General features: G+C 51.7%; 1 protein-coding gene across 35 annotated transcripts in view; it reads right to left on the reverse strand.

Annotated features, from left to right (window-relative positions):
* Positions 1–18,394, reverse strand: part of TEAD1 (TEA domain transcription factor 1) — a 284,516-nt gene that overhangs the window by 44,682 nt on the left and 221,440 nt on the right. For 19 of the 35 annotated variants that reach the window (XM_089328536.1, XM_089328549.1, XM_089328526.1 and 16 more), the window contains 4 exons: positions 13,406–13,540; positions 12,197–12,243; positions 11,363–11,424; positions 10,275–10,399 (listed from right to left, as the gene is read on the reverse strand). In XM_089328536.1, coding sequence (XP_089184662.1) covers positions 10,275–10,399; positions 11,363–11,424; positions 12,197–12,243; positions 13,406–13,540 — 369 coding nt within the window. Of the gene's footprint in view, positions 1–10,274; positions 10,400–11,362; positions 11,425–12,196; positions 12,244–13,405; positions 13,541–14,304; positions 14,317–18,394 lie in introns of all 35 variants that reach the window. The other 16 variants (XM_070073221.2, XM_051851597.3, XM_017345459.4 and 13 more) reach the window with 1 other exon arrangement.

The following is an 18,394-nucleotide window of genomic DNA, read 5'->3' on the forward strand; positions in this document are numbered from 1 at the left end:
GTCTGCCCCATCTATTGCTATAGCCTCTCCTGTTGCTGTGCATCGCAGCTGCTGCTGGTGAACACGCCCCTACAGACTCAGCAGCCCACTTCCCTCCCCGCCACACTATGCCACTGGCCCCTGGCTCCCGGTTAGGGAGGCTGCAGAAGGGAGTGAGGTGCACGCAGCCGGGACCTTTCCTGAGGCCTGGTGCTGGGGCCTCTTCTTGGCTGAGACATCCCAGTCAGGTGCCTTCAGCCCTCTCCGTGGCAGTCTCCACAGCAGTGACACCAGGGAGATGCCAGCTCCTACTTCACAGGAGTGCCAGGAAGATTAAGTGAGATAAGGCACAGCACATCTAACTGTGCAATCCACTATCACTGCCGTTTCCCCCCTTGCTTGGAACAAGAGACAACGAATCAGTGCTGTTCCTCTGACAACAATGAAACGGAAATACTGCCACATGCAGGGAGGAAGACTGCAGACATGATAGGGTGATTTCTGGAATGGAGGGTGACCGGGGCAGAGGCTTGTGGGATGTGGCCTCTGCCTTCCCCGCACTCTACCCAGACCCCCAACCCCTGAACCCCAGCTCTGAAGCTCAAAACCTGACCTTCAATTTCATCCATGGACGTGGGCTGGGGGAGGCTTGGAGGTTGCCTATCACTGTGGACCAGACAACAGCCTAACCTCCCCAGGTGGGCGCTGGGGTCCTCTTCTCTGAATTCACACGCCTGGACATCCTATGCTAGAGACCTGTGATGTGGCAGAGAGAGATTATGTCCTGTCCTCCACGGACCCGCCCCTGCACTGCGCCATCTGACCCGAAGGTGGCACTCTTGCCCTAACCTCCTTCTAAAAATTCCAAGTATCTGAAGAACGTAGTAAAAAAAAAAAAAAAAAAAAAGCCCTGAAAAATGACTGCTGTCAAGTAATACCAAGTGAAAAATTATAATCCATTTAGGAATTTAAAGAAACCAAGACAAATAACTCACGTCAAGGGATTCTAATGTACAAGTTGCAACAGGACTAGGACAAATCACCTGCATTTGCTTCCTGTCACGTTCCTGCCCGGACTGTGTCCAGCCACCCTCAGGGCAGCCAGTGAAGGTCCCTGGGCCCAGCAGGGACAGGAAATGGCTGTGAAGCCAGGTCTAGAAGGTGATCTGCATATTCAGGGCCCCATCCCCGGGCAGCGGGCAGGGAGGGGCCTGGCCTCTGGGAGAGGGAGTCTGCAGTGAGTCCAGACCTCCATAGCTTTTAGGGGCACCAGCCTTGCTCTAGCTACCTGGCCTCCATGTGCCGCTGCAGCCCTGGCCCTGTGCTCCTCCCAGGAGGAGGCATGATTGGAAAGGAGGAACAGGATGCACGGACCCTGCCTCCCATGGCCACCAGCATCTCCCCAGTGGGGCTGCGTCTCCCTCACAGACTTGCAGCTGAAGTGGCCCTGAGGCTGAGCGGAGGGAAAACCACAGGGAAGGCAGACGTGTGGGGCGCGGACCTGCCACAGGCAGCAGATGGAGCCTGGCTGGGCCTCTGGGAAGTGTCTGTTAACGGAGGTTTCCACGTGCTCTCAATGGCCTCAGCCCCAGGTGGTAAGCAAGAGGGAGGGCGACCTCCCAGAGCAGCTCAGAAGCATCCAGTGCACAGGCTGCTGCTGCAAGGGTGTGTGTGCGAGGCAACCTTGCAGGGGTGCAGGGGACCACACTGCACTGAGCTGCCCTCCTGGAAGACATCCCACCTCCTGCGTCGGACTGCAAGACAGTACTTGGTCTTGCAGATGAGGAACGCCTGGGAGATGCCCCCAAGCTGGACACAGCCAACCACAGCCTTCCTCCAGGAACCGAGAGGGCCACCTGTACTTCCTGACCATTTGTTCTAAGCACATTAAGGACATACAGGTTAGAACTCGGCCATTTTTGAAGGGGAGAGGGAGTGGGAAAGGGGAGGGATGCGGGTGGGAGAGACGATATGGGGGGGAAGCCATTGTAATCCATAAGCCGTACTTTGGAAATTTATATTCATTAAATAAAAGTTAAAAAAAAAAAGAACTCGGCCATTTTTGAGCTGTGTGGCCTGGGGCCAGCTGCTTATCCTACTTGAGCCACAGGGATGACGGCTGGCCCGCTCGTCGGCAGGGGCCGTGGTGCAGGTTCTGTGCAGGCCACAGTGAGCTGCACGGAGGCTGCTCTGCTGGCTAACTAACATGACAGCCTCAGCAAGCCTGAGTCAGGGGACCAGTCTGAACCACGTCTGCCCAGGCGGCCTCTGCCTTAGCAGCCAGCGTGGGTTCCCAATGTCCCCAGGGATACCCAGTGCCCCTCTCCAGCCTGCTCAGGACTCAGGCCAGGACCCTCAAGACTTGAGACGTCATTCCTGGCCAACACAACCATCCTCCCCATTCTCTTCTACAGGCCTCACCCGAGTCACTTCCTCAGGGATGCTCAGGTTCCGTTTACCAAGCCACAGTCAGGACCTGAGGTCTGACACAGGCATTTTGATCTGTGAATTCAGGCCTTCGGAAGCAGCCATGAAGATATACAAACTAAACCATCCTCAGGCCTACTTTTAACCAATGGTTTTATGGAAAGGAATACGGTTTCATGTGCACCACCTGCAGGATGCAGCTGCGGAACTTTTGTGCAGCCTCAACCAGAGGCCTGGCCACCCCCGAGAAGGGAGAAGGCAATTCCCTTAGGCAATGGGATTGCTGGCTCTCACCCCTGTGTCCAGGAGGCCCCAGGAAATAAATACGAAAACTTCTTGCCTCCTCAGTCAGGTGCTGCCCTCACCCAAGTGGGGACCACCTTCCAGGAAATCTGCCGCCCGTGAAGTCCAAATCAGGCGTCCTGACTTCCCTCCTTCTCCAAGTGTCCATCTGAGAGGCGGCAACAGCCCCTGCCTTCTGCACTCCCCAGGCAGTGGGGGAGACAGCAGTCTCTCACCCACCCTCAGAGGATGCATGGCGAGGCCCTGAAGGACGATTATTGTGGTTATTTTCCCCTAAATTCCAGGAGCCATTGGACTCATACAGAAAAAGTTCTAATAGCCAAACCCGCCCTCTGCTAGCTAAATCCTGGGCTGAGTTCCTTAAACTGCCCAAGCCCCTATGTGTCCAGCGCCAATCTCCACACTTTTATCTAGGGGGAGGAGCGGCAGGCTCGCTGAAGCAGTTCTCAGCAATCCTGCTTCCTCCTCTCTATCAAGCCTCTTTGAATTATATCAGCTTTGCCAGTCTCCAAAGCTCAGTCATTTCTATCCATACTCTTCCGCTCACAGCTAATTAATCCCCAGAGCCATTTAATTTTATCCGCACATTTCTCTCTAGTGCCATTCCCCACCACCCCACGCCCAGCCCAACTCCTGCCCGGGTGTGTCTGCCATCACCCATCACCTGGCTCAGCGACTCTGCTCCCCTGCCTTGGGCCCATCCTCAGGCCTGCTGCAGCCCTGGCATCGCAGCTCTTCCGAAACACAGAACACACACTCAGATTGCATGTGCATGCACATCTCTAGAGTCAGAAGAATGTAACAGCAATGCTTACCTACTTAGGGGCAGCATAGGAATGCGAAAGAGGAAACATCTCCCCTCCCTTTGGTGTATGCCTGTGGACTTCTGACCTGCAAATTCACTGTCTACACTGCACTTCCCATCCAGCCCTCTGCTGATGTGCCTGGGAAAGCAGCAGTGCTTGGGTCCCTTCCACACAAGTGGGAGACCAGGATGGAGTTCCTGGCTCCTGGCTCCTGGCTCCTGGCTCCTGGCTCCTGGCTATGGCCTGGCCCAGACCTGGCTGCTGTGGCCTTTTGAGGAGGGTTGAAATCAGCAGATGGGAATCTCTCTCTCTCTTACTCTGCCTTTCAAAAAAATAAACGAATCTTTTTACAATATTGTGGAGTGCTCAGTTCGTCTAAGGACAGGACTGAATGTAACTACCACAGTAACACAGGCGAGTGATCCTGTTACACCCACTTTACAGACTGGAAAGAGGCTGAGCTAGGAAGTCATTGATTTGCTGCAAATCTCCCTCAGTGGTGAGAATTCAGAGGCCAGTCCCCTCGCTCCAGCAGATGATGACATCACCAGGGCTTGCTGGGAAACCTGCTGGGAAACACAGCTGCGAACGCTCCTGGATTCTCCTCCCTCCTTTCCCCAGCCTGAGAGGCATCACAGACCCAGGGGCTGGAGAAGGAACCAGGACGCAGCTCAGGCCGGCTCTCTACCCAGTGTGAAGGGCCTCGCTCGGGGCTCACACGTTGGAAGCGGCTGTTTTCCCTTCTGAATAATGTCTTTATTTCTTCAGAAGTCCAGTGTGAAGGGTACAGGGTGAGTCAAACCTTGGCACGGCCACAGATCCTGGCAGAGGTTCTTGATCTGTTACCTAACATTTCTCAGGCACCAGGGCTTGACGTACAGATGGGGCACTGTCACAGTACCTGTGTCAAAGGGCCTGGCACCCAGAGCTTGTCACACAGCTTGCTGCGTGCTGGGGCACTCACACCACGAACATCCCAAGGAGTACAACAGTCAAACAGGTTTCCGACACCGAGCCGAGCTGCCTTTCCAGTACCACACCACGGAATTTTTCTTCTGGGGGTTCTTCAAACTCTACAGGGAACAATCTACTCGCCCCCAGTACTCCCTTCTGCAGTGTGTAACTCCTGCCTAAGCAAGCCCTTCACGCACACCTCCTGCTCAGGGCTCCTGCCCATGCCAGCACTTGGACATTCAATGTGCAATTGGAGCCCGAGGAGTGTGCACAGGCAGGGGCTTGCCAGCTGTGCAGCAGGATGTGGCTGCGCTGTGGGGGCTGCAGGGACCTGCTATGCCCTCCCCACACCCAGGAGGAGGGGGTGGGCTGCTCTGGGCTTCATCAGGAAAACTACTCCTCAGGCCCAGACAGGAGTGAGCCTACACTCCCCAGGGACAGACCTTCCAGTGTATAAAGCAGAAGCTGCAGAACTCTGCATTCAAAAGCAGGGCCCTGAATCCAGGCAATGCCCTTTTAAATGGCCCACCCTGGGTACTGGATCTCATATTTAGCACATGAAGTCCTTCGATAGGCAACGCTGAAATCAGGTAGAAAGTCTATTTTCAAGCATTACTAACCACTTGTAAAACAGTCTTTGTTTTTTAGACTCTTCCTTCCTTTTTCATCTTCTGCTGTTTTTCTCTTAGCTTCCAGTAGAGGCCAAAGGTAACAGAGGGACAGACTTGCTGGTCCTCCACCAACATAAACAACCACCAATTTCCCCTGTGTGCCCATGAGGCACAGCCAGCAGGGGGCACCCATCCCCCTGATTATTCTTCCATTAGCTCTTTACAGCCCTTGGGCTACAAAAACAAGCTACTCATCGATCACAAATGGAGCATACAGCCTTTTGGTCACAATCTCAGGACGTGGAGTCAGCCGACAAAGATCTGTATCCCATTTCCAAGGTTAGTTGGCTGACTAATACCAGCAAACTACTCCATAAGGACTATGTTAGCTAATGCGTGCAGCTGGCACACAGAAAATGCTGTGTTGGCCATCACCACTATCGATACTAACAGTAGTGTTACTACTGCGAGGATGGGTACAATTGCGAAGAATCCTTTAGTGATGGCAATGATGTCATAGATGGTAAGTCAAAATGTTTATTTCCAGAAAGTGCTAGTCTGGGGCAGGGGTTTGGCACAGTAGTTAAGGCTCCCTGTTTTTTTTTTTTTGGGGGGGGGGGATGGAGGAGACTAGCTGGCACTGTAGCACAGTGGGTTAAGCCGCAGCCTGCAGCAGCGGCATCCCATAGGGGTGCTGGGTGTGGGTCCATATGGGTGTGGGTCCCAGCTGCTCCACTTCTAATTCAGCTCCTTACTAACGTGTTTGGGAACACAGTAGAAGATTGTTCAAGTCCCTGGATTCCTGCACCCTTGTGGGAGACCTGGAAGAAGCTCCTGGCTTTAGCCTGGCCAAGCCCTGGTCAGTGGGGCCATCTGGGAAGCATACCAGCAGATGGAAGACCTCTCTCTCTCTCTTCCACTGTCTCCATAACTCTGCCCATCAAATAAATAAATAAATCTTAAAACAAAACCAAAGACCCTGCTTGGGACGGCTGTATCTCCTATCAGAGTGCCTGGTTTGGAGTTTCCAGCTGTGCTCCCAGTTCTAACTTCCTGTTAAGGGGGCACCTTGGGAAGCAGCAGGTGATATAGCTTAAGTGGTTGAGTTCCTAACACCCATGTGGGAGACATGGATGGCATTCCTGGCTCCTGGATTTGGGCTGGCCCAGCACCAACTGTTGCAGACATTTGGGGAGTGACCCAGTAGAAGGTCTCTCTCTTGGTATGTATGTGTCTGCTTTCCAATGAAGATAAAATTAATTTAAAAATAAATGCTAGTACTAAAGGAGGCAGCCCTAGATTGAGGCTCTCGGCTGTACTGCCACCCAGGTATGTCCTCACAGGGCATGGTACCAGTAGCCAGGGCCTTAGAGCTGGCGCCTGTCACTGTCTAGACAGCAATCTCTCCGAACCTCACCTGTAGAGGGGAAGATACCCACCTACTTCAGAGAGCTGTTTTAAGGATGAAAGAAATCACGAATGAAAACCAGTTATCACTGCACCTGGCTACTGAATTTGTTTATCTTGGTTAGCACTGCCTACCTATAAGATCTGTTCTAAATGTGTCTTAGAAGCCCATCGTTGCAATGAGCCATTACAGAGTAGGGGGAGCTATCTGTACACATCTGCACCTAGTAAAGACTTGGAAAATCTAAACAGAAAGCTGAATTTGTCTAGGACCCTTTCGTTATTAGCCACTTTGTTGCATTCCTTATCAAATTAATATGTTCAATGGTGGATTTTGAATTTTAAGTATGGTACATCCAAATTTATTAGAACTAACTCTAGCTGTAGCCCTAACCCTAACTCTAGCCCTATTTTACATGACTTTAGTTTTCCCACCATTCAACAAAAATATCTGTACAGTAAAATTAAAGTCTAAGTATTCACAAAAAGTCAAAGCCAAAGAAACCATCCACATTCTACACATTTTTTCAGCATAACCTTAGTCTTGAAGTACCATTACACTGGTGGCAAGAACAGCTTGTGTTTGCCCAGTAAAGCACCCATTACATAATTTGAGAGGCTGGTCCTTGAGACACTGTCAAATTCCTTAAATAATTTTGTCAGTTCTTCCCCTTTCCAATTAGTCAACCACCATTTTTTTTTTTTCTCTAGCACAAGAACCATCCTTCAGGTCCTCACATTTGCACTAAAACCAACTACATACCCTATTCACAGTCTGCTTTGTATTCATCTGTACATGCTCAATTCATTTGTATTTAATTGCAAAATGAGTGCTCATAGCATTGGCATATGAGAAGCAGCATCAGCAATTGAGACTGAGGTCATAGCAAGATAATTTCATAACAGTGATACAGTGGCTGGGAGTATCAGATAGACGGCATTTAATAGCATCGAACAAGCCAAAAATAACCACCTATGTGATAGAGGGTATTATTACCAGCTAGAATTCACATTTTACTCTAAGAGCGAGTAACTCAGTTGCGAGGGAGGACGTGACTCTGCACAAGCACTGAGCCTCCCTGGCAGACTGCGCTCATCTGGCATCTCCACCACCAGGTGGGCTCCACAAGAGTGGGGACTTTGCTGCCTCTGCCGCTGAGTCGCTAACACCTTTACCTGGGGCAGCCAAAGGAGGGGCTCAAAAGGTCCTTGTGGAATGAAGTTCAATTTCTCCCAGCCCCGAACTCAAAGCCCCTGGAATATAATTATTTTCCCAAAGGGCCCAAGGCGGTTGATTGCCACCAGGGCCTTTGAAGTCATGTGTTGGGTCTGATCTGATTTCTTTAAAGATCAAAGGCCAAATCCAGTTGAACCATTCAGATGCCAGGATTGGGTAGGCCCTGACTTTACCAAAACATTCACCAGTGTCATCTACTGCCTTATAGACTCCAGGCTCATCATCTCTGGAACGTTCTGCCTGGTTCTTTCCCAGGCTGACATTCCACTTCTCAGGTGAAGGGGCACCTCCTCAAGGCAGCCCCTGCCCTGTGCCCTTGCTCACTCTAGTCTTCCTCACTGCACAAGGAACTTGTAGGGAGTAGTTATTTATTTCCTATCCATCTCCCACTTAAACCCCACAATGCAGGGACTGTGGCTGTTGGGCTGCAGGGAGACTCTTCTGTCCAGACCGTTGCATGTGCAGGTGCACAGCCAGACCTAACAGAATGTAGTGAACAGACCCTACCAGGGTTTCCAAGTGCTGAGCCCAACAAACACTAAGAACCCCACAAAGATAGAGAGAGTATTCTGAGCCCTCACAGGCTCACAGCTGGAGAGCACAGTTATCATGAGGGGGATACCACTGTCTTTTTTTAACTAAACAGTTTTTTTGCTGTTGTGATAAAAAAAAATTCTATAGTCTTATAGCCAGGACAACTAAAGTCGTCTTGGGGCTTTTGCTTTCCATTGTCTTGGAGCACAGGCAGAGGAAGAGAGAGATTTGCTCACAGTGGACACATTCAGACTGAAGAGCCAATCCAGCAGACCTTGAAAGGGGGAGTCAGTGATTTACAGCAATGAAAAGAGGAAACCAAAATAGAAGAGCTGGGCCTCTGGTTCCTCTGCCTACTGGCTAAATATTCCAAGTAAGCTACCGAATATGTCTGGGCCTCAGTTTGGTCATCTGTGAAATGGAGAAAACAGAACCTCTTGTGGGGCTCTCTGGGCACAGAAACAGTGATAAAGCACTCTGTAAACAGTCAGGTGTCCTGGAAACACAGACACCTTATCCTGGCCAAAGCCCAGGCTGCAGCCAGAAAACCATGCAAACTTCTCAGAAAAAAACAGCAGGCATAAATCCTGTTTCTCTCTGAATGCCCTCAAATGAGAGCCCTAACCCCTCGCCACGCTAGAGGATCCACTCGGCCTTCTTTCCTTCCTAGTGTCAACAGCTTCAGGCTCCTGCACCTGCCCTGATGGGCCCAAGGATCTACTTTCCATCTTTTCCTTGCTTCCTTCCTGAGTCTGAAGCAGCTCTTTTTCTACCAGCTCCCAGAGCTCACCAGACATGAGACCCCTGTGGACCACTCGGAAGGTGCCCCTGCTCCACTCGGGGGATGGCTGCTGAAGCCCCTCTGCCCAGTGCTTCCTCTGTGTACTCAAGGAGTCTTCACAACGAGCAAGAGCTCACAGGCTCCTGTGGGTGGTCACCTCCGACTGCCCTGAACCCCGGCAGGTTTGCAGCAAACTGTGAACATGTTCCTGATACCAGACAGGCAGCAAGGCAGGCTGCACACAGCCAGCGAGCCCAGGATCTGAGTCTGGGAACCTCGGAGATGGGGGGCGAGGGAGATGGAGCACGTGGAAGGAGCTGGTGAGGATCCCAACGACCAATGCAGGATTCCTTCAGTATCTGCCTCAAGCTCACCCACACACAGACGCAACGTTCACACTCACAGCCAAGGAGTGGGTGTGAGGAAAGGGTATGGAGCCTGCTGGCTGGGGAAGAAGGGAGGATCACATATGTACAGGGAAGGACAGGGTCTGGCAGAGAAACAATGGGCTGCTGGGTACAAGATGGGGCGGGGGAGACAGAAGAGAAGAAAATGACAAACAGAGTCCGAATGCCAATGTTACTGGGATTTATGACATTATAATGCACTGCACGCTATGGCAAGCTGTTGAAGTACCACTTTGTTTTTCTCCTGAAGAAGGCAACAACTTGCTATCTTGACAAAGCACATACCCGGAAAAGCAGTACAGAATAATGGCTGAGTGCTCAGGCGTCGCAGTATTAAAGACTAGAGTCTGATCTCTAATCCTAGATACTGACTGCGTGACTATGAGGAAGGGGCGGACGTGTCTGCTTCCTCTTCTGTGCAAGAGCACCTACCCCATAGGGTTCTCATGAGGACAAGATGTGATCGACTATCTAAATACCTTTGCATAAGACCAGCCCTGTGGCAACGCTCAGTGAATGTTGCCTGTTGTTGGGCTTACTAAGCACAAGCACCAGCCAAGGGCCCTCGCTGTAGCACAAGCATTCCCTGCAGCTTCCGGTCCAGAGCAGAGCAAGCACCAGCTCCAAAGCTCAGCACAGTCACCAACAAGGGTACACGGGAGCCAAAGGGTGCTCGGCTTTCCTCTCCCAGGTCTTCTTTCACCCAGGACATTGGTCAGGCCTGAGGGCAGAGGAAAAGGACCAAAGAGGAGCAAGAAGGGGGAGAGGAGAGGGAACAGGGACAGGAAGCAAGCCCTGGATTCAAGAGGCATCTCTGAGAACACTCACCGAGTCTGGGTCTCGCTGCTGTTCGAGAAAAGCTGAGAATTCTACCAGGCGAAGCTTGGTTGTGCCGATGGAGCGGCCTTGCCAGGCAGGGACTGAGGGAGCTGGGGCTGATGCAGGCTCGAACCCTGGAAGAACAACCATCACCATCAAAGCCTGGCCATTCGCTCCTGCTCAGTCCCCTGCAAAACAGATGACCCGGCAGGAGAGGCAAACAGCTTGCTCTCCACCAGCACCTGCAGAGGACTCCACTAGCCAATGGCAGGATTCTGGATGAGGACCTCAGAGACAGGGGCCAGCCCAGTGCAACCGCTCCTTCAAGTAAGGTTGAGGGCTGACACAAGACAGCTAATCCGGGACAAAAGGGCCAGCTGGGGACCAGGCCCAGGGTAAGCAAACGGTCAGCAGGGGGGATGCTTCCAGGCTTCCTGTGAGATCACGATGGGTCACTGCACTTCCTGTGTGTGTGTCCATCCTCTTCCTTAAGCCTGGGCACCAGCACTACGGAACCCTCTCTCAGAATGCTCCGTGGTCCTGGAGCCAAGGGCAATGTGTGAATGCTTGTTCAGCTTAGGGCATCAGCAACGGAGAGGAACGATCTTTATACCATGCTTTGAGCATTTCAACTTGAGTGAGTATAAGTGGGGGTGGGCGACAGGTGGGCCAGCCGGATTCGTGTTTCCTGCTTTAGGGGGCTTCCATGGAAACTCTCCTTTAAAGAAAGGTACTAGGAAAGGAAATGCCCTCATCTAAGAAAGCGTGCCCTGAACCCCGTCCACCCTCAGGATCCAGTCTGCCCAATCTGGCCACATTCCGAGGAGGAAAGGGTTCCAGCAACTCCCCTGAGCAAGGAAGATGCAGCATCCTAAGTGAAAGTGATCAGCGTTCCTGTCCCGTTGACAGTCCTGGGAGATGACTGAGGGGAGCCAGCACCTAGCAGGGGACACCCCTGTGACTCCTGAGCTTCAGGCTAACCTTTTCCTTGAGGTGGGGGGGGGCACCCATGCTTTGGCAGTGAGGGGAGATGATGTCTGTGACTGAGATGACCAGGCCTGGCTGTCAGCTGCAAGGGGCCATCCAGGGACACTCACCTGGAATGGGCGCCGTGACTGCTGGCTGGATGGGGTAGGCCTGCTGCACAAAGGGCTTGACGCTAGGGATAGAGAGGTGACAGGGTCAGAAACTGGGACTGCCTGTGCTCGGCTTCTCAGCACCCCTGCCCCCGGAGGGGTCCCTGGCCACAGCGGGTAGCACATCCCAGGCCGCTGTGCCAAGACAGAGGCACTCATTCTCTCCAACTGTGGGAGGGTGCCAGGGTCCATGCATGAGCCTTGTGCCAGTTTAGCAGGACACGCTGAACAGATGTCAGCCCGAGTCCATGAGCTGTGACATCTGCCTCTGAACCTCTCTTATCCCTGCTAAGACTGAGGTCACGGACCCCCATTCCCATGCAAGGTTTGGGACATGCTTTGGGCTCTCCTTCCCTAAGCCAAGTAGTTCAAGTTCTTTTGAGAACATGTAAGTAGGATCTCCTCTCTGTTATCCCCAAATTGTATTCATCTTCTGGTTTACTGAGGTTGCTTCTCCTGCCCCAAGGCTAGCCCCACCCTCAACCCCCATCCCAGGAAAGCCAGAATGAACAGGGTTGTAGGATGGCCTCCACTGCTCTCTCTGGCTCCATGCTCTTGCCCCCAAAGTCACGAGGGTACAGGGTCCCACTTCTGGTTTCTTGCTGGACAATCGCTCATCCTTAGGGTGGGAGAGAGGTGCTTCTGCTTCTTCCAGACCCGAGAGGACACTGGCCTCAGTAGATGGCAAGGAAGGGATGACTTTAGGGAGCCCAGGGCCCCAAGACAGTGTGGCCCTGGGAGATATGTGCCCCGGGCAGGGGGCTGTGGTTGGTGCCAGCCCCTTCTCAGACTTACTCTTGTGAGGATCCTGGCTGCCCTGTTTGTATCATTCCCGGCCAGAACTGGAAGGCAAAACACAGAGGTTTCAGGATTCTGAGCTCACTTGGCAGCACAGTTCGGGGTGTCTACACACAGCAGCCTATGCCAAGGAAGGCACGTCCTGATCACCTGCCAGCTGCAGAACCTTCTTCCCCAGTGCAGATGTGGTCAGCACTGCACTGATCACAGCCCAACCTGCTCAGAAATCCAGCACTGCCCTGGGCTCTTTCTGAAAGTCCTCCTGCAGGAGGGCAGGCAGCCCTGCGTCAGTGTTCTCACTGCACCTCCAGAGACCTGAGGGCACGCAGGGGCTCCCAGACATTCCCACCGACTGCTGGACCCAAGATCCAAGCACCTACCTGCCCGCCACCTCCATCCCCACCTCCACTCTGCAGTGCTCTCTGGCTAACAGCACCAAAGACCCCGCCTGGCAGAGGACAAAGCTCGGAACAAGGGGGCCGGGAGCTCCCAGAAGCAACACAGCCACATCTGCGAGCTTCCCGAGGCCTCTGGCACCTGATGCTCCCTGAGGCTGACAGGCGGCGTGTGCGTGGAAAGAGGAAAGGCAGCCTGTGGGGTCCCACAGCCCTGGTGTCGAATCCCAACAGCAGAGTGCACTGGGCTATGATCAAGTTACGCAGACTCTTGCTGTCTTACTGACAGGCCTCAGCTTTCTTCTCTGTAAAATGCCAATAACAGTAAAAGGCATTTGAAGATTGCTGTGAGGATCAGAAGAGATTATATCATAAAGCTTCTCAGCCCTTGGTAGGTATCAGAACGAAAACACAAGACCTTGCAGCGTGAGCAGCTAGTTGCCAGAAAGATATAAAGTGGCCCTGAGGATAAAAGGACAGAGACCCAGGGCCAGGATGAAGACAATGGGGGCAGAAGAGGTGGCTCACAACCTGCATGGCCACCGTGTGAGTGACACTGAATTCTAGGTCCTTGGGGACTAAGGAGCCTCCCCTGTCCCTCCTTTCTCCTGGTCTTCCTTGCTCCTCCCCTCAGCTTCTCTCTAGCTCCCTGCCTTCCCTCCCTTCTTTCTTTCACCATTTTGCACCCAGCGTCAGTTCAGCACATCTACCTGCACCTGCACCTGACCCAATGAGTAACAAGCACCAGGTGGAGGGGCTTCGAGCCGGCCAGTGCCACCCCCACCACTGCCGGATCCAGCGCATGACTTACCCCCGGCGCCCCTGGGAAGGTTGGGCGTGGAATCCCAGGCAGCCCCAGCTTGTTGTGGATGGCAGTGGCCGAGACAATCTGGGCAGACGACATAGCCGCCATGTGCTGCAGGGCTTTATCCTTCGCAGTCTGATCCTTGAAGGTGACAGTGACACACGGGCTCAATACAGAAGGCAAGGCTACCAGGCAGGTTACATAGGCACAGCCACGAGCACATGGACTAAAATACAGAGCCACAAAAGGGGCCGGGAAAGCCAACATGCACAGATAAATAAACACAGCCAGAAGGCTAGGACACAGCCAGCCACCGTATCTCTGAGCGGTTACTGAGAATACCCAGCGGCAAGGCTTAAAAAAAAAAAAAAAACTTAATCCATTTTCCAACAGAATAGGAAGCCTCAGAAGAGTGGACAACGTATTTATTTTTTCAGCTTCCAGAAGGAAATTTTTCCAATTACTTAACACATTCCACTTGGGGAGGGGGCGGGGGAGGCCTGCTTCTGTGCACACAGATGGGAGGAGGTCAGGCCCGTCCACAGAGCACAGGCATCCCACCTGTCCCAGGGCCGCAGCTCCAGGAGCTGCTGGGGTCATGCGAGGCCTGGCGGCCCTGGCACACACCTGGTGGGGCAGCTCAGCAGCAGCGGGAGAGGGGGTGGGGTGGGGGGTGGGGGGCAGGCGGGCAGGGCACGGGGCCAAGCAGCATGCTGAGGGGCACATGCTTCCTCAGAAACGCCAGCCGCCCCGCGGCTTCTCAGGGACGCCACAGGTAAGGGAGTCGTGTGTCCCCCAAGTGGGTCTTTTCTAGAAAAGCCAAGGCTGGTAGCACACAGCTAGCCAAAAAAATTCTGCCAAGCACAGCTAAAATACGGAGTACTCAGTTTGGTGAAAATACTTACCATGCTTGTTACCTGGATACAATAATAAACAATTTGTTAAAAGGGTTGTGTACAAGGGCAGGGGTATTTTGCTTCTTCAGTTAAAAAATACATATGTGTACAAACACAGACTACTTGGGGATGATACAATGAGCAGGGCTAAGGGGCTTCCTTTTTTTTCGGGAGGCGTGTATGATCCCGAGAGCGGTCTACCAAGGCGTTTAGCAGGAAGGGAACCAAGAACAGAATCACCACCAAGGACCCCAAACTCCTGAGAGCTGGTTCTGTGTCTTTCCCAGGACAGGAGAAATGGACTGGCCCCTGCTTCCTGCCTGGTCCACGTGCAAAGGCTGCTGTGTTCCAGGCCCATAGGCCAACAGCGCAGGAACAAAACAGTGACACTACCTTAAATCGGCCCCTTGCCAGCTGCCTTGCGGAGTTCAGATGGCGGGCATGGGCAAAGGGAGTCAGGCTTAGCTGAGACTGCTTCCATGTTTACAGAGCGAGCCCGGGGTGATGAATAAACACACACAGGGGCCAATACGGAGGGGCCAACGGCAAGAGTTTAAGAGATAATAAAAGCCTACAAAACAACTACTAGGGTTCTAAAAAAAGATCTATTACACCCTCCCAAGTACAAACACTCTGCCCCATAATTGTGAGAAATATCATAGTAATTTTCAAAAAGCTTGCATTAACCCTTGAGAAAAAAAAAAAAACCTAACACTAGCATAAGTTTTTTCTTTTTATACATTTCTCTGGCCTGCAAATGAAAAACTAAGGGTCCTCACGTGATAGCTTTTGGGGATGCACAATCAGACTGTGAGTTTCTGCAATGGCATGAGCTGTAGCCGACTGGCCCAGGAGGGCCGTCGAAGCTGATGGGACGACTTGTCCCCAGCGGAACGGCCTGCGTGGCGCTCAGAGCGATGCCTCTGCTCCTTCCTCACACCCTCACACACAGCACGCTTCCGGCTGAGGCACTATTTGCCAACCTGTGAAACACTCTAACCCGAAAGCTACCTTCCTGAGTTAATTTTTATGATCTGAAACATTTCAGATACTGAAGATGTGCCAGGAAGAAAAAAAAAAAAAGGAAACCTCGAAGCAGATGGGATTTTTCAACAACCTGCATGTGTGTGCGCACATGCCCTGAAGCTGATCTGAGCCGGACACACATGGATCTCAGCGTCTCAGGGCTTCACCGGCCACCTGTTCCATCCATTCCTCTGAGGATCACGAGTGGACAGAAAACATGCTCAGTCACACCTACTCTGGCACTGTGAAGAAGACCCCAACATCACTTGCATCACTCGCTCGGTTCTCTTGGGACCAGCCCCCAAGCCACTTAACCCAAAAGGAGAGGCCTGCAAGTGTTCTCCAGGTGATTTCTGAAACAGATAATGGCTTAAGAAGGACCAGGGGCACCTTCCTCAGCCCAGAACAAGCCTTACAACTTGTCTGGGGTCCCCACAAAGCTAAGGGAGCCTGGAAAACAGCAGCCCAGACTTCATGTCCGCCTGGCTGATGGCAACTCTGAAGAGTAACTGCAGAAGAGTATATGGGATTGGCTCTATGGATTCCAAAGAAATGCCAGGGAGACTCCCATAGACCTGAGCAGGGGCCACTCGGTGTGCCCAGAGCCAGGCTCCTTCTGTGCACCTGCTCCAGGTGCAAGTAAGTGCCCTGAGCATCCCAACAACTCACTCTGTTAGATTAGGAGCTGCTGGAAACATACCCTTTTGCTGGGCGTATGGAAAAAGAGTTCTCCCAGCTGTTTACAACAAGGCCGTCAGGCAACCTGGGGGAGCACAGTGGCTCTCTCTGCTGTTTATGCCACACAGCTTCAGAACCGTTAACCTGAGGCCTGAGTCTCTAACTTACTCAGCATTCCGGCAGGAACCTAAATGAACACAAATGTCCCAGGGCAGTAGAGCAAACCATAATCTTAGCAACGTGCTCTGGGACAGGAATGGTGCACCTGCTGACATGTTCAAAAGACCTGGCCGTGCCGGACCCTTATGGGCTGTTTTACCTTGGGCAGCTCATTTCTCACAGTCTGATTTTCTTTTGCTACTAAATAAAGAATGGCACTTTGCTCTCTATGGCCATTCTGGCTGTCCAAGTATTTGTGGCCGTGAGAGGGAGTTCCACCATAAACAAATGCATCTTACTACATGCAGATAGCCAAAAACACTACTAGTGAGAAGACAGCAGGATGTTCAAATTGTGCAGCTCTTGGCTGCCGGTCCTAACAGGCAGAAAGCCACGTGTGGAAAGGAAATTTTACCTCAAGTAGTGGTTCTTCCTGCACTTGACCTACCTATTTGAGAATAGGCAATTTTCTGCAAATGGAAGAAAATGTCTATCCCAGTGATTTCTGACCTTCTGTAGTGGAGCTACTCTGACTACTCATTCAATTTTATAACACTGCCCCATCATCCATGACATACATGGGAAAATTACAAGGATTACATTTTTTTGTTTAAAATTGAAAGTAACCCCAGAGGTAGATAACAAGCACCACCAGTGATATCTCAAAATCAGAACAGACAGCATGGCTGCAGACCTACTTATCCTGAGATGGGAATTCAGAAGGATTCCTAGCTAAGAGATTTCAGTGGATGGATCTCTCCGAAAATTGTCATTTTCGGCCCAGACATATATGTGCCTGGCTTTGGAAAAAAATTTTAACTCTAGTAAACTACTTCTCTGCATCACTCTGGTCTAATATTCTGGACTTTGAAATATTCCATTCTATCCTCACCACATCCCCCATGCTAAAGGGGAGGAGGCAGATCGATCCAAATAAGCTTAAGCACATTTAAAAACATATTCCACACTGTCGCACCAAATTTATTCTGTTTTCACACCAACATTTCTAAGATGTGGATGAGATTTTTAAAAGTACATTGTTTTATGTTGAAAACCTGTTACTAATACTGAGTTATACTTTACAGTATCTTAGGTTACAGGAAATGCTCCCAGGGAGTGTGTGTGAACCCACAAACATGAAAAGAAAAAATGTGTCCTAGAAAGAAGCCTGGAGAGGCTCACACTGATTTTTTCTTATTAAGTCTCTCTTTATTTCCAAGAGTGAGACCACAGAAAGCTGAGTGCTTGCAGAGTATGGGAAGAAAATACAAGCCTTGGAGTGGGCACTGTGGTGCAGTGAGTTAAGCTGCCACTGGTACCTGCACTGCATCTCAGAATGCAGTTTCAGTCTTGGCTACTCTGCTTCCAGCCCTGCTTCCTGTTAATGCACTTGGGAGACAGCAAATGATGGCCCAACTACTTGGGCCCCTGGCACCCACATAGAGACATGGACGGAGTTACTGGTTCCTAGCTTTGGCCTGGCTCAGCACTGGCTGTTGTGGCTACCTGGGGAGTGAACCAGTGGATAGATCTCTCTCTTTCTCTCTCTCTCTCTCTGCCTTTCAAATAAATAAATAAACAAGAAGCAAGGAAAGAAGGTAAGGTTGGTCAGTCCCCCTTTTCTAATGGAACCCTAACTCAAGCCCAAGGCCTGCAATGTGGAAAACACAATTGGTACATCTCTCTGCCTGCAGGGATGGGTACTAAGAGACAACCCAAATGCCCAGAGGATGAAAATGACAAGGTGCTGGGACCTCAGGTGACCGTCTCATCAGCTACTGGCCCACTTTCTCCACTCTCCGATTTCTGGCACAACATACTCCCAGTGGCCTCACGGCTCCACCACACACAGACCAGGCTGTGTCAGGTACAACCTTGCCAACCAGAGGCCTTTTACATTGCTGCTATTACTAAGTCAACAGATTTTCGTATTTCCTGAAGCAGAGCCAGGCAGCGGCCACAGCTCTCTGGTCTGCTAACTGTCCCCTTCTTATGGCTGAAACAGACACAATGCTTGGGAAGTGCTGACATGTAACACTCATGACAGGCAGTAGCCCAAAAGCATGGGGCTGGAAGGGTGTGCCCTTAAAACTCCGGGACACCTCACGGATCCCTCCCTGGATATCAGGGGAGGCTTGTCTCCCTCTCTCCCCTCTCCTCCCCACCTTTGGTTAGTCTGAAAAATCAATCAGCTCATATACTCTAAGGCATTAACCATAAGCAAATTTTAAAGGTC

This window comes from Oryctolagus cuniculus, chromosome 1, assembly GCF_051225735.1.
Source record: "Oryctolagus cuniculus isolate XC-2025 breed Fujian yellow rabbit chromosome 1, ASM5122573v1, whole genome shotgun sequence".
Classification (NCBI taxonomy): Eukaryota; Metazoa; Chordata; class Mammalia; order Lagomorpha; family Leporidae; genus Oryctolagus; species Oryctolagus cuniculus.